The sequence below is a fragment of the Protopterus annectens genome, chromosome 9.part0 (genome assembly GCF_019279795.1).
Source record: "Protopterus annectens isolate FY-2018-M chromosome 9.part0, PAN1.0, whole genome shotgun sequence".
Lineage (NCBI taxonomy): Eukaryota > Metazoa > Chordata > Ceratodontiformes > Protopteridae > Protopterus > Protopterus annectens.
The window spans coordinates 1,706,948,928-1,706,965,212 of NC_056743.1; the positions used below are offsets into that span (position 1 = coordinate 1,706,948,928).

The window sequence follows — 16,285 nt, forward strand, 5'->3', positions numbered from 1 at the left end:
GACACCATTCCATTGGACATTTCTACTCCTGCACGTGGGGCAGCTAGGCCCCCTGCTTCTATGAGTATTAAGGCCTTCTCCAGGGCTAAAGCTGCCAAAATTTCCAAGGCTTTACATGCCAAAATTACTTCCCAGAGGCCCTCCTCAAGTTCTCAGATTCTCAGTCTTGCTGAGGACCTGATTTCCTTGATTAGGGGTTCCCAACCTCACCCAGACAGGGCCTCCCAACCTCCACCAGACAAAAGGCCTAGGACTGAACCCTCTGAACCTGTCTCCTCTGATTACTCCACGGATGGATCTGATTTGTCAGACCATCAGGAAGGTGCCTATTCTCCTTACGAGGATTCAGATGCTGAAGATTCTATCCCTTCTGCCTCCCCTCCTGAAGAATTTTCCTTTGGGGAAACCTTGCACTCTATGAGGGAGCATTTTCAATGGCAGGGTCAGGATTTTTCTGATTCTAGAAAAAGGCTAAGGACTTTTTGACATTTGCCCCAGCATAGGCCCTTAGCCATACCACCAGTACTAACTGTAATTGATGATGTGTATAATGATGTTAGTTTTGCACCTGATTCTCTTCCTCCGGCCCCTGCCAAACCTGACAGATATTACAGGGTCCCGGACTCTCACTTCCACCTATATAAAGCCCATGCTGCAGATCCAGAAACTATTTCACAGGGCCCAAAAGGTGTTGCAGCTACCACTGCCAAAAATCCCCTACCCTCTGACAGAGAGAATCTAGAGCATTAGAGAGATGGGGTAAGAAGGTTTATACATCTGCTACTCTTTCAGCCAGGGCTTTAAACTGTCAATTCCACATGATACAGTACCAGGAATATTTGTTAGATCAGCTGAATAAGAAGCTTTCTTCTCCTGAACCTTTAGACCGTAAATCCCTTCAGGATTTGGTACACAACTCTCAGCAGGTCAGTAATCATTTTTTAAAATGTGGCTATGATGCACTGGAGGCTTCATTTAGATCAGCTATGACTGGGGCAGTAATTCGTAGACATGCCTGGCTAAAAGAGCAATCCCTGCCAGACCATGTCAAGGCTAAGCTCCTAGATGCTCCAATGGAGAAACAAAGTTTATTTGGCTCCCCTGCACAGGAAATTCTAAAGAAGGTGGAAGAAAAAGCAAAATCTGTGCAAACAGTAAAGGAATTTCTACAGGTCCAACCTCCGAGGTTTAGTAGAAGCTGGCCTTCCAAGAATTGGTCCTTTCCAGACACCTCCAGAGCACAGAGAGGCAGGAATAGACGCCCTCGAGGCAGAGGTCAATCAAAAGGTGCCTATAGGGGCCGTCAGTGGCAGCCTGCCAACCAGAGGAGTACTGCCACAGCTGCAACTACAACCACTAGCACAGGACAGACACAATGACTTGACTCTGATTCCGCCTACCAGGGAACAACTGGAAGCTCCTTGAAGGAAAGCTGACTTTATTTTCAAAAAACTGGCATTTCATTACAAAGGACACATGGACATTGCAAACAATAGACAAAGGATACAGGTTTCACTTCCACACTCTACCAAAGAGGAGCGGATTGCCAAACCTACCACCAAATCAGAAGCCAGAGGCTTTAAGACAAATCAAAAATTTACTTCAGATGAAAGCAATAGAAAGGGTACCATCTATGGAACAAGGCCAAGGATTTTACTCCAGACTATTCCTTGTACCAAGAAAAGAAAACCAATGGAGACCTATTCTCGACTTGTCCGCACTGAACACATATCTCATTGTACCAAAATTCAAAATGCTGACCCTACAGCAACCTCTTCCCATGTTGGGCAATGAGTCTTGGCTGGTGACTCTAGATCTCAAGGAGGCATACCTGCACGTCCCTATCCGACCAGATTGCAGAAGACACCTCAGATTTCTTGCAGGATCAGAGCATTATCAATTCTCAGCATTGCCCTTTGGCTTATCTACTGCGCCCAGAGTATTCACGAAATGCCTGGCATCAGTAATTGCACATTGCATTCTACAGGGAATTCAAATCTACCCATACCTGGATGACTGCCTAATACAAGCGGACAGCAAGACAAAATTGATAAAGGATTTGGCCTGTGTCATACACCTGCTACAGGCCTTGGGATACACAGTCAACATCCAAAAGTCAAGACTAGTGCCATCCCAAAGGATAACCTTTTTGGGTGCAGATCTGGACACAATAACTCAGATGGCTTTTCTCACAGAAGAAAAACAAAAACAACTTCCAGATTATTTTATGACTTTGACAAGACAAACTCAGCTTACTGCAAGGAAAGTCCTGCAGGCCCTGGGTTTCATGGCATCCTGCATAATCTTGATCCCACATGCCAGGCTGCATATGAGAAAATTACAATGGTACCTAAGGAATGTATGGTCTCAACACAGACACAGTCTAGAAACCATGATACCAATCATTCTATGCCTTCAAAAGGAATTTCTGTGGTGGGCTCAGGCCTGCCAGTCCAACAGAAGGTTGCCTTTCAAAAAACCAAACCCAAAGCAGACCATCACCACGGACGCCTCAGACCTATGAAGGGGAGCACACATGGAGGACAAATGTATCCAAGGCCTATGGTCTCAAGGACAGCTAAGCTTGCACATAAACCAAAAGGAGATGCTGGCAGTGAAGCTTGCACTCGAGGCATTCAAACCATTCCTCCAGCAAGGACATCTGCTGATAAGGACAGACAACACCATGGTCATGTGGTACATAAACAAACAGGGAGGCACGCACTCCTACCCTCTATGCCGGATGACAATGGATCTGTGGAACCTAGCCCTGAATCTCAATATCCAGCTGCAGGCTGTTTTTCTACCAGGAAAAGAGAATTCACTAGCAGACAGCTTAAGCAGGACTACCACGGATGCTCATGAATGGATGCTGCATCCAGACATCTTCAAACTCATAACAAAGAAATGGGGACTGCCAGAGATAGATCTGTTCGCCTCCCCTCTCAACCATCAACTGAAGAAATTCTGCTCAAGGACATACCACCCACAAGCCTGGAGGGTGGACTCTCTCTCTTTCATCTGGAATGCCCTGATAGTGTATGCATTCCCACCACTCCCACTGATGTACAAGGTTCTTCTGAAGATCAGGGAGGAACAGCCAAAGGTAATACTAATAGCTCTGGACTGGCCAAGACAACACTGGTATCCGCTACCGAAAAACATGTCTCAGGCGAACTCATGGCCTCTACCCCTATGGCCTCTTCTTCTAATGCAGAACAATTTCAAGACCCTGCATCCAAACTTGAAAACTCTGCAACTAACTGCCTGGAAAATTGCTTAAAACCAAACGGTCTTATCTCAGAGGGTGAAGGACATTATCCTGGAGGCTCGCAGACCCTCCACAAGGAAGGCGTACTCAGCTAAATGGAAAAGATTCCTCATTTGGAGCACATCAAAAGCCACAGATGTTACAGTGGCAAACCTAGCACACATCCTAGAATACTTAGCAGAATTGTTCCACAATGGCCTGTCTTACTCTTCCATTAAGATTCATGCTTCAGCAATTTCAGCAGAATACAACATGGATCCTCCTATCTTCTCTCACCCTCTTCTCAGACAATTTCTGAGAGGGATCAAAAATGTTAAACCTCCAAGGAGACCCCCTCTACCTGCATGGGATCTCAATTTTGTGCTGGAAAAATTGACACTACCTCCTTTTGAACCAGCAGCATCAGCAGACTTACAGTTTTTATCTTGGAAAACTGCTTTCCTTCTGGCAATCACTTCAGCAAGAAGAGTATCCAAGCTACAGGCATTAATGGCAGTGCAGCCTTTCCTTATTTTTCACCAGGATAGAGTGTCTCTGAGAACCAATCCAACTTTCATGCCAAAGGTGGTATCCAGGGTATTCTTGAACCAAGCCATTCATCTGCCTACGTTCTTCCCTAACCCACAGAACAAAGGAGAGAAACTCTTGCACACCTTGGATATGCACAGACAACTATGCTACTATCTGGACAGAACTAAAGCCAGCAGAAAAACTGACCAACTTTTTGTAGCCTATGCAACTGGGGTGCAAGGAAAAGCAATTTTCAAGCAGACAATTTCAAAATGGATAGGAAATTGCATTCGCTTTTGCTACTCTTTTCATGGGAAGACAGCTCCTGAACATATCAGGCCTCATTCCACAAGGGCCACAGCCACCACTACAGCTTTCCTAAGAGGGGTGGCTACCAAGGACATTTTAGAGGCTGCTACTTGGAGCTCCGTGCATACATTTGCCAAGCATTATAATCTACCTCTATACTCCAGATCCCGAGCAGGCTTTGCAACTGCAGTTTTACAGGGGATCTTAACTACACCATCCTTATCTTAGTACCTCCTCCCCCAGTTTTGGGTATGGTATTCTACCCATATGTTATGACTGCAGATGCATCCTTGAAGGACATAGTACAGTTTTGTACCTACCATAAATGTAGATGTCCGATAGGTATGCATCTGCAGTCAGGATTACCCAACCTCCTTCCCCTCTGTGGCATTCCTAGGGTGCTTACCCCTTTTCAGCTAGCTGGGGGAATTTGTTATGGTGTATTTGTTTGTATATATGTATATATATATATATATATATATATATATATATATATATATATATATATATATATATAATTTGTTGCTACTGTTTGGAACTTTCAACTTTTATCCAAATTTAGCCTTCCTTGAGGGCACCTGGCATCTGGGGCAAGAAACACTGAGGAAAATGGCGTTGGCTGATGCCTTTATACCCCAGAAGCGATGACGTCGGGGAAAGTGCGAAATCAGCCGAAGCCAGACCCAGACTTTGGAATCCGGCAGACCGAAGGGCTGCCTGAGGCAGGACAACCCATATGTTATGACTGCAGATGCATACCTATCGGACATCTACATTTATGGTAGGTACAAAACTGTACTTTTCACCTCCTTGATGTTCATAGACAGTTGCATTTCTTCCAGCACAGGACAAGGGAGCATAGAAAATCTGAACAACCATTCATCTCCTTTTCTCCCAATCCGTTGGGCCAAGCAGTGTCAAAAGTAACTCTAGCTAAATGTGTCACTAATTGCATTTCCACCATTTATTCCCTGAAAGGACTGCAATTGCCGCATCCACTGAAGGCCCACTCTACTAGGCCATTGCGGCTAGGATCTCTATTGATGTTGTCTGTGCTATGGCATCCTGGTCCAAGTCGCATACTTTTGTTTCCCATTATAAATTGGATATACTTTCCAGAAATATAGCATCTTTTGGCTCCTCCTTTGCTCCAGCATATATGTTTCATAGTGGCGACCCTGGGAAATTATATAGCTGGGGACCCAGTGGTGAGGAAGAATGAAATGGACAACATCAGATTTAGGAGTTATATACTTACTATAACTTGGTATCTGTGTTGTCTTATTTGATTCTTCCTCTCATCCCACCAACCTTCCCCCTTCCAGGAAGTCTAGAGGTATCTAGAAGAGTTTGAGCTTCATGGATCTCTGTCTTGAACTTCAATTGAGAGTATTATTGATGTCCTTCAAGGATGCATCTGCAGTCCTTACATATGGGTTGTCCTGCCTCAGGCAGCCCTTCGGTCGGCCGGATTCCAAAGTCTGGGTCCGGCGTCGGCTGATGTCGCCCTCTCCCCGACGTCAGAGCACCTGGGGTATAAAGGCGTCAGCCAACGCCATCTTCCTCAGTCTTTCTTGCCGTGTGGTGCCCGAAGCAGAAGCAGTTCGCAAGTGCCGGTCGGCCAGCTCCTGTAACTTCAGCTACCGAAGACTTCAAAAGCTAAGTACACCATTGGGGACTCTTTCTTGCCTCAGCCGATGTCAGATCAAACGCTTAAAGTTAATAATTGCTTAACTTGTGGGAAACAAATACCTCATAAGGATTTCCATTCTTACTGCCTTCCCTGCCTAGGCCCAGACCACGACGTCTCGGCATGTACAGCCTGTGCCTCCTTCAACCGATGCACTCTTAGGCGTCGGGCGGAGTTTGCAGAGGAATTTTTTGGGGCTAGTTACTGTTACAATATGCCGTCGGAGACTCCAACTTCTCATTTAACCAAAAAACGGAAGGACAAGGACCGACACATGCGGACCGTGGTTTCGGCTGAAACCACGCCTAGGCCTACCGCGAGTGTCTCGGTCTCGGCTGAAACCGAGTCCTTGGTACTTCCGACCGTTGAAACCGCACAACCGACAACCTCTGCCCCGGAGGCCTCTTCTGAGTCGGTTATAGAATTTCCCTCAGAAACCGGTGTTCCGGAAACAGCCGACACCATTTCCCTAGACAAGACTACGCCAGCACGTGGAGCAGCCAGGCCTCCTGCATCCATGTCCATAAAGGCATTCACAAGGGCTAAAGCTGCTAAACAGCCAAAATCTCTGCCTCCCAGGGCTATTCCTCAGGGATCCACTACAGGTTCACAGATTTTAAGTTTAGCTGAGGACCTTATTTCCTTAATTAGGGGCTCTCAGCCACATCCGGACAGGGGCTCTCAACCTCCTCTAGACAAAAGGCCCAGGGTTGAGCCCACTGATCCCCAGTCCTCTGATGAGGCCTCAGATGGCTCTGCTCTTTCAGACTACCAGGAGGAGGCCTTTACCTCTGAGGATTCTGATGCAGAGGAATCTATTCCCTCTGCCTCCCCTCCTGAAGAGCTGTCCTTTGGGGAGACCCTTCACTCCATGAGAGAGCATTTCAAATGGCAGGGCCAGGAATTCTCTGATTCCAGGAAGAGATTAAGGACTTTTTTGCATTTACCTCAGCATAGACCTTTGGCTATTCCTCCTGTTTTGAATGTCATTGATGATGTGTACTCTGAGTCTAGCACTACCCCTGACTCCCTTCCTCCGGTTCCTGTCAAACCCGATGGGTACTACAAGGTCCCGGACTCGCATCATTTCCTTTACAAGGCCCACTCTGCTGACCCTGAAACTATTTCCCAGGCCCTAAAGGGGTTGCATCTGCCACTACTAAAAATCCTCTCCTCTCTGAAAGGGGGCTTTAGAGAGATGGTGTAAAAAAGTATATACTTCTTCCACTCTTTCTATGAGGGCATTAAATTGTCAATTCCATATGATACAGTACCAAGAGTATTTGTTAGATGAATTGCATAAAAAACTGTCTTCACCTGAACCCCTAGATCGCAAGTCACTTCAGGATCTGGTACATAACTCCCAACAGGTTAGCAACCATTTCTTGCTGTGTGGTTATGATGCATTGGAAGCTTCATGTAGGTCAGCAATGACAGGTGCAGTCATACGTAGGCATGCTTGGCTGAAGGAACAAACTCTGCCAGATCATGTTAAAGCAAAGCTACTGGATGCGCCACTGGAAAAGCAAAAGTTATTTGGCTCCACTGCTCAGGAGGTCTTAAAGAAATTTGAGGAAAAGGCTAAATCTGTACAAACAGTCAAAGATTTTCTCCAGGTCCAACCACCAAGATTCAGCAGAAATTGGCCCTCTAAGAATTGGTCCTTTCCGGACACAGAGAGATTTCAAAGAGGCAAGAACAGGCGTGCCAGAGGTAGAGGGCAAGCTATAGGCTCCTACAGAGGACGTTAATGGCAGCCTCCTAACCAGAGAGGTAGTGCAGGACCTACAACTGCTGCACAAGGACAGACTCAATGACTTTACCTTGACCCTGCCAACCAGGGCTCAGTTGGAAGCACCTTTGGGCGGAAAGCTATCTTTATTCTCAAAAAATTGGCACAGTATTACAAGGGACAAATGGACACTGCAAATAATAGACAAAGACTACAGGTTCCATTTTCATACATTACCAAAAAGAAAAGGCATGCCAAACCTGCCACCGAATCAAAGGGCAGAGGCTTTAAAACAAATTTCCAACCTATTGCAAATGAAAGCTATAGAAAAGGTTCCTCTCACAGAACAAGGCCAAGGATTTTATTCCAGACTATTCCTTGTCCCAAGAAAAGAAAAACAATGGAGGCCTATTCTCGACTTGTCCACACTGAGTACTTATCTCATTGTGCCAAAATTCAAAATGCTGACCCTACAGCAACTCCTTCCCATGCTGGGCAAGGGGTCTTGGCTGGTAACTCTAGACCTCAAGGAGGCATACCTGCATGTCCCTATCAGACAAAGTTGCAGAAGACACCTCAGATTTCTTGCAGGTTCAGAGCATTATCAATTCTCAGCATTGCCCTTTGGCTTATCTACTGCGCCCAGAGTATTCACGAAATGCCTGGCATCAGTAATTGCACACTGCAGACTTCAGGGGATTCAAATATACCCATACCTGGATGACTGCCTTATACAAGCGGACAGCCAACAAACTTTGGTAAAACACTTGAATTATGCCATCCGCCTACTTCAGGCTTTGGGATATACAGTCAACATTCACAAATCAAGACTAGTTCCATCCCAAAGGATAATTTTTCTGGGTGCGAAACTAGATACAACCACCCAAATGGCTTTTCTCACGGAAGAAAAACAAAGAGAACTACTGGATTATTTCAGAAATCTGACAAAACAAACTCAGCTGACTGCAAGGAAAATCCTGCAGGCCCTGGGTTACATGGCATCTTGCATTCTTCTGATTCCACAAGCAAGGCTACATATGAGGAAACTACAATGGTACCTAAGGAGTTTATGGTGTCAGCACAGTCACAGCCTAGAAGCTTTGATACCTCTCATTCCATGCCTTCAAAAGGAATTTCTGTGGTGGGCTCAAGCAAGCCAGTCAAACAGGGGTCTGCCCTTCAACAAACCAATAATCAGCCAAACCATTACAACGGACGCTTCAGACCATGGTTGGGGAGCATACATGGAGGGCAGATGCATTCAAGGACTATGGTCAAAGAAAGAATTGCGCATGCACATAAACCAAAAGGAAATGCTGGCGGCGATACATGCAATCGAGGCCTTCAAACATTTTCTGCATCAAGGACACCTGCTAATAAGGACAGACAATACCGCAGTTATGTGGTACATAAACAAGCGAGGAGGTACCCATTCCTACCCTCTTTGCAGGCTGGCAATGAATCTTTGGGAACTTTCCCTAAAAATCAATATAGAGCTGCAATCCCGGTTTGTGCCAGGAAAAAACAATATACTGGCGGACAGCCTGAGCAGAAATATCATGGATCCACACGAATGGATGCTGCATCCAGACATTTTCCTTCAGATAACACAATCATGGGGGAGGCCGGACATAGATCTTTTTGCCTCCCACCACAACCATCAGCTGAAGAAATTCTGTTCAAGGACATACCACCCACAAGCATGGAAAGTGGACGCCCTCTCTTTCAGCTGGAATACTCTAACAGTGTATGCTTTCCCACCTCTTCCATTAATGACCAAGGTCTTACTGAAGATCAGGACGGAGCAGCCCAAAGTGATTCTGATAGCTCCGGACTGGCCCAGGCAGCACTGGTACCCACTGTTAAGGAGCATGTCACGCACAAAACCGTGGCCTCTACCACTATGGCCACTTCTTCTGACACAACACAATTACAAAACTCTTTACTCCAGCCTGAAAACCTTGCAGCTGACAGCCTGGAGAATACCTTGACTCCTCACCAGGATAAGCTATCCAAGACAGTGAAGGACATCATCATGGAAGCTTCCGGCCTTCCACAAGAAAGGCATATTCAGCAAAATGGAAAAGATTTCGCACTTGGTGCACCTCAAAGGGCCTAGATGCGACAGTGATGAACTTGGCACATATCCTGGAATACTTGGGAGAAATGCTCCACAATGGCCTTTCTTACTCTTCCATAAAAATTCATGCTTCAGCAATCTCAGCAGAATACAATACTGATCCACCTGTCGTCTCTCATCCTCTCCTAAGGCAGTTTCTAAGGGGAATTAAAAACATCAATCCTCCAAGAAAACCACCAGTGCCTACATGGGACCTTAACTTCATGTTGGAAAAATTAACTCTACCTCCCTTTGAACCAGCAGCATCTTCAGAACTACAGTTCCTGTCTTGGAAGACTGCCTTCCTTCTGGCCATAACCTCAGCAAGAAGAGTATCTGAGTTGCAGGCCCTCATGGCCGTACAACCATTTCTTATTTTTCATCAGGACAGAGTCTCACTGACCACCAATCCTTCATTCATGCCAAAGGTGGTATCCAGGGTCTCACTGAACCAAGCTATTCACCTGCCTACCTTCTTTCCAAATCCACAAAACAAAGGGGAGAAACTTCTGCATACCCTGGACATTCACAGACAGTTGCACCTACTACTTGGACAGAACTAAGACTTACAGAAAAACTGACCAGCTATTTGTAGCATATGCTGCTGGTGTACAAGGCAAAGCAATTTCCAAACAGACAATTTCAAAATGGATACGGAATTGCATTTGATTCTGTTACTCTTTTCATGGCAAAACTGTGCCAGCTAACATTAGACCTCATTCCACCAGAGCCACAGCCACCTCCACAGCCTTCTTAAGAGGGGTGGCTACCAAGGACATTTTAGAAGCTGCTACATGGAGCTCCATGCATACATTTTCCAAGCATTACAACTTACCCTTATATTCCATATCCAGAGCAGGCTATGCTACGGCAGTCCTGCAGGGCATTTTAGCTACACCATCCCTTTCTTAGATCCTACCACCCCCAGCTTGGCTATGGTATTCTACCCATATGTAAGGACTGCAGATGCATCCTTGAAGGACATAGTACAGTTTTGTACCTACCATAAATGTAGGTATCCGATAGGTATGCATCTGCAGTCAGGTTTACCCTCCCTCCTTCCCCTCTGTGGTATTTCCTGGGTACTTATCCCTCTTATAGCTAGCTGGGGTTATCTATTATGGTGTATTTGTTTTATATTACTGTGCATGTTTGGAATTTTTTGCATCTCTCCAAATTTAGCCTTCCTTAGAGGGCATCTGGGGCAAGAAAAACTGAGGAAGATGGCGTCGGCTGACGCTTTTATACCCCAGGCGCTCTGACGTCGGGGAGAGGGCGACATCAGCCGACGCCGGACCCAGACTTTGGAATCCGGCCGACCGAAGGGCTGCCTGAGGCAGGACAACCCATATGTAAGGACTGCAGATGCATACCTATCGGACATCTACATTTATGGTAGGTGCAAAACTGTACTTTGTTCATATTTGTTGTCATACCTTTCTTTCACCTTTTCTGAGGCAGTAAACTTGATCTGAGGAGTTAGAGGGGATACAGGGCATTATGGGGGTGGGAGGAACTTGATTAGTAGCATCTGTCTTTTGGAACAGCCAGTTAGGATCCGATATCGGATTCAAGGATCCAGTGGTGAGAAAGAATGAAATAGGATAACACATACCAAGTTATGGTAAATATATAACTTTTAATTCTGTGGTTTGGTTCCCGTTTGGGGTGCCTTCTCCTTGGAGTCTGCATTCGTTTTTGCTGTGAGGCCCACTTTGGCTGCCTTCTACATCCCAAAAACATATGGGTAGGTGTTTTAATAGTATTGCAAAATCCTTGTGTGTGTGTGTGTGTGTGTGTGTGTGTGTGTGTGTGCGCGCGTTCTTGAGCATGTCAGTCAGTGAGTGAGTGAGCATGTGCTAGAGATGGTGTATGGGTGTACACGCACGAGGGAGCATGTGTGCTGCATGTAAGTGTATGTACATGTCCTCTGATGGACTGATAATCTCAACCTGACCAGGATAGGTTCTCTGCCATATGGCCATTGCTTGCCAGGGTAGGATGTGGCTTTTCACCAATCTCCTCCTTCCTTTCTCCAAATTGGATAACATTTTTAAGTATGTTTTTGTATGAAGTTTACCCAGGTTGATTTAAAATATTGTTTGTATGCTTGCTTAAATTGTTGTTTCTTTAAACACTATGTAGACAAACCTCAATTGTATAAGACATGTCACAATTTAAATAGAAACAAATCATATCCCAAACTGTAATGCTTTGTGCTTCTAACTCATAAGTGAGGACAAAGATGATTGGGAAATTGTCCAGAAGATGGATGCAGTGGAAGCAGTACTTGTAGACATTGTAATGTGCTGTAGTAGTGAAGCAAAAGCAGATTCAGAAATCAAAGCTGTGTGTGTTGGTTATTCACTGTTCCCATCCTCAGCTGTGTTCATGAGATTTGAATAGTGACCAAAAGGGTGAGCTCATTGGTAAAAATATCAGAAATGCAATTGCTTTGAAATGTAGCTGAACTTGCTGTTAGTGATGGGGTGAGGAGCTTGACAGTCCAGTAGTACCATGGAGTATAGCCATGACTGCTCATTGAGACAAGTCCATTGATGTGTTTTTTGCACATGTGGGGATGACTGCTGGAAACTTTCCAAAGGAGATTACTTGACAGTCCACTGTGAGTATGCCCTGGGGCAGCTGCTAGGCATGTTGAGGTTATATCTCTTGGCCTGCCTGGAAATGCCTTATAATGCCACAGGGATGACTGTCACTAGATATAGAGAAGTCTGGACTTGTGGCCACCCTACTTGCAGCAGCCTTCTAAACAAGCAGTTTAGAAAATGATGATGATGATATTGAAGATTACTGATGATGCTTCTAGATCAAATGGAAGTTTTTTTTTTTTCAGGCCTTCTTTGAGACAGCCAGTTTGATGAGTCAAGTTTCACACATTCATCTGGCATTTGTTCATGGAGTTTGTGTACGTGGTCTAGAAAGTAAGTGTTTGTAATTTGTTACAGTTATATTTCCTTTTTAGCTTTTTAATGTAAATGTATATATGTAGAGAAAGTAGTTTCTTACAACCCTGTCTTCACTGACCATCTTTCAAGTCACACAGATACTTCAGGGAATGAAGTGCTAGCTAGTTTATCTGCAGAATTTTCTAAATGGTTGGTGTAACAAAGGATACTTCCTCCTGTCTTTGTTGAAATTCTGCTGTTACATAAGGTACTGCAATGATGGAGAGGAAAGTGGATCTGTGTGTAGTGCATCACACATGCCTGGTTTGCTTTTCATTTTACACTTCGTAACAAATCTTGTGCATGTAAGTATGTATGTGCAAAGTTCAGTCATTTATTTTTCACTGAGGCTTGAGGCTTGAAGCTTCCTCCCTCCATTTTTCTACACTGCAGTATAGTCAGCTGGCCTTCAGCTTAGAGTCACTTTCTACAGATCTCGGAGGTCATGTAGCCACACATTTTGAAAGCAAAAATAATGCTTGGGTTCATCTGTCTTGTTCAGGAATAATTTCAAATTTCTACATTTTGTACTGTAGAAAATTAAATGTGAACATATAAATATTCATTATTGTATTTGATTTTTTACCTTTTTCTTAACTTTGTATGTGTGTTTCGTTTTGTTTGTACTTCCTCTGGGTTAAATGTGATTTTCATGAAATGAGAGAGCTGTGCGAGATGATGGGCTGAAACAGCCAGGCAGCATTTACTGAAATGCAGTGATGTTCTTCATGTTTCACTGTTGCAGTCATCACATTTGGGTTATCTGCCTGCAGGTAGCCCTCAGCCAGCCTGAATACCAGAGTCTTTGGATTTCAGTGTCAGATGCTGTCGCTTCTTCCATGACGTCAGGTCGTCAGGGGTGTAAAACATGCAGCCGACGCCATTACATCAGTCTTTCTTGCCGTACGGTGCCCGAAGCAGAAGCATTTTGCAAGTGCCGGTCGGCCGACTCCTGAAATTTTAGTTTTTGAGTTTCAGACCTGAAGTCTTCTAAAAGATAAGTACCCCGTTGGGGATCCTTTTCTCTTGCTCTTACCGATGTCAGAAAAAATTAGTAATTGGCTTTTATTCAAGACTGTTCCTGGTTCCCAGAAAAGAAAACTCCTGGTGTCCTATCCCGGATTTATCTATTCTCAACACCTTTCTGGTGGTTCCAAAATTCAAAATGCTAACTCTCCAACAGCTGCTTCCTATGCTAGCCAAGGATGCCTGGCTGGCAACCCTAGACTTAAAAGAAGCTTACCTGCACATCCCCATAAGGGAATCTTGCAGGAAATACCTTCGCTTCAGGGCAGGCTCTATTAACAATCAGTTCTCTGCACTTCCCTTTGGCTTATCTACTGCGCTCAGGGTATTCACAAAGTGCCTAGCTCTAGCCATTGCTTTTTGCCGGCAGAGAAGTATTCAGATTTACCCATACTTGGACGATTGCCTGATGCAGGGGGAAAGTCAGGACTTGCTACCACAGCACTTGTAAAGAGACTTCTAACTTCACTAGGGTACACCATCAACAAAAATAAGTCACACTTACTACCCTGCCAACAGATTGTATTCATGGGAGCAAGCTTGAACACAACTTCCCAGATGGCATTCCTCAGTCCAGAGAAACAAATTTATTTGACAACTTACTTCAATCTACTTGCCACAAAAACCCAGCTATCTGCAAGGAAAATACTGCAAGCTCTGGGGTTCATGGCCTCTTGCATTCTGTTAATTCCATATGCAAGACTGCATATGAGGAAACATCAATGGTATCTAAAAAGTCTATGGTGTCAACATTCTCGGGACCTGGAAACAAAAATTCCTATCATTCTGTGTCTAAGGGCAGAGTTCCTTTGGTGGGCAGAGGCCTGCAGCCACAACAAGGGACTCTCTTTCACTCTACCCCCTGCTGCCCAAACCCTAACAACAGGCGCATCAGACTATGCATGGGGGGCTCACATGGCAGGGCTGTGCATGCATTCAGAGCAAATGGAAGCCAAAGCACCTGCATATCAATCAAAATGAAATGTTAGCTGTACAGAATGCTTTGACAGCTTTGAAAGGCTCATTCTTACAGGATAACTATTGGTAAAGACAGACAACACCACAGTTATGTGGTATATAAACAAGCAGGGGGGGACACATTCCTACACACTTTGCAGACTAGCCATGGCTCTGTAGAACACAACTTTGAGCAACCAGGTGCACCTACAAGCTCAATTCCTGCCAAGCAAACTAAATTTGCTGGCAGACGACAAGCAGATGTCTCATGGACCCACACGAATGGAAACTGAAACCCAAAATATTCAAGCTTTTGGGGAACAGATGGGAGACACCAGAGGTGGACCTGTTTGCCTCCCCTCAGAACTATGAGTTGTACAAATACTGCACCAGAACTACCCACAGCCAAGCTTGGAAGGTGGATGCCCTGTCCTTTTCCTGGGAAAGCCTCAGTCTATGCCTTTCCCCCTCTGCCTCTCCTGTCAAAGTTTCTACTAAAGATCAAAGAGGACAAGCCAAGGACATCCTGATTGCACCAGACTGGCCATGCCAGCACTGGTATCCTCTTTTGCACAGTCTGACAGTGCTACAACCATGGCACCTGCCTCAGACCCCTTCACTGCTGTCCCAGCAGGGGGCATATTCTGCACCCTCAGCTTCAGACCCTGAACCTTCCAGCCTGGCTAATCCCGTGAACTCACCTCTAGCAACCCTCAGTAAGCAGATGCTGGATGTATTCAGAAAAGCAGAAAATATACTGTTCCTGGAGCCAGTCTCAAGGGATGGGCACAACTGTGCCCAGAAATGCTCCACAAGGGCCTATCCTTCTCTTCAGTTAAGATTCATGCCTCTGCCATCTCAGCTCATTATAATACTGAGCCACACCTCTTCTCTCATCTTCTGGTAAAACAGTTCCTTAGAGGGGCCAACAATTTAAGACCCCCCTAGGAGAGCTCCCACTCCAGCCTGGGACCTTAACTTTGCATTGGAAAAACTTACACTTCTCCCATTTGGACCGGCTGCTACAGCAGAGTTGAAATTCATCTCATGGAAAACAGCTTTACTTCTAGCCATCACTTCAGCAAGAAGAGTGTCTGAACTGCAGGCTCTTATGGCAGTGGAACCCTTCATTATCTTCCATGCGGGCAGGGTTTCCCACAAGACAAACCCATCTTTTATGCCCAAGGTGGTGTCTAGTGTGGCTTTAAACCAGTCCATTCATTTGCTTACTTTTTTCCCTAATCCTCAAAATAAAGGGAAAAGGATACTGCATTCTCTAGACGTGCACAGACAGCTTAGATTCCATTTGGACAGGACTAAGCTTCTTAGAAAATCTGATCAGCTGCTAGTCAGCTTTGCTGCAGGGGCAGAGGGGAAGGCCATTTCAAAGCAAACCATATCTAAATGGATAGGCCATTGCATCCATTTTTGCTACAAGCACCATGGAAAACCTACCCCACAGGGGATAAGATCACATTCCACCATGCTACATCTACCTACCTCTATGGCATTTCTCAGAGGAGTTCCTACCAGGGACATCCTGTAAGCTGCTACGTGGACCTCTGTACATACTTTCACCAAGCATTACCACCTGACTATCTTTTGTAAATCCAGAGCTGGATTTGCAACAACAATCTTACAGGGCCTGATTGCTAGCCCTAATGCTCTTTAACTTCCTCCACCCTTCCTTAGCTTTGGGAAT

General features: G+C 45.1%; 1 protein-coding gene across 2 annotated transcripts in view; it reads left to right on the forward strand.

Annotated features, from left to right (window-relative positions):
• TYK2 (tyrosine kinase 2) overlaps positions 1–16,285 on the forward strand; it is a 2,798,586-nt gene that overhangs the window by 1,955,012 nt on the left and 827,289 nt on the right. For both annotated transcript variants that reach the window (XM_044084572.1, XM_044084573.1), the window contains one exon: positions 12,489–12,576. In XM_044084572.1, the coding sequence (XP_043940507.1) occupies positions 12,489–12,576 (88 nt within the window). The remainder of the gene's footprint in view (positions 1–12,488; positions 12,577–16,285) is intronic.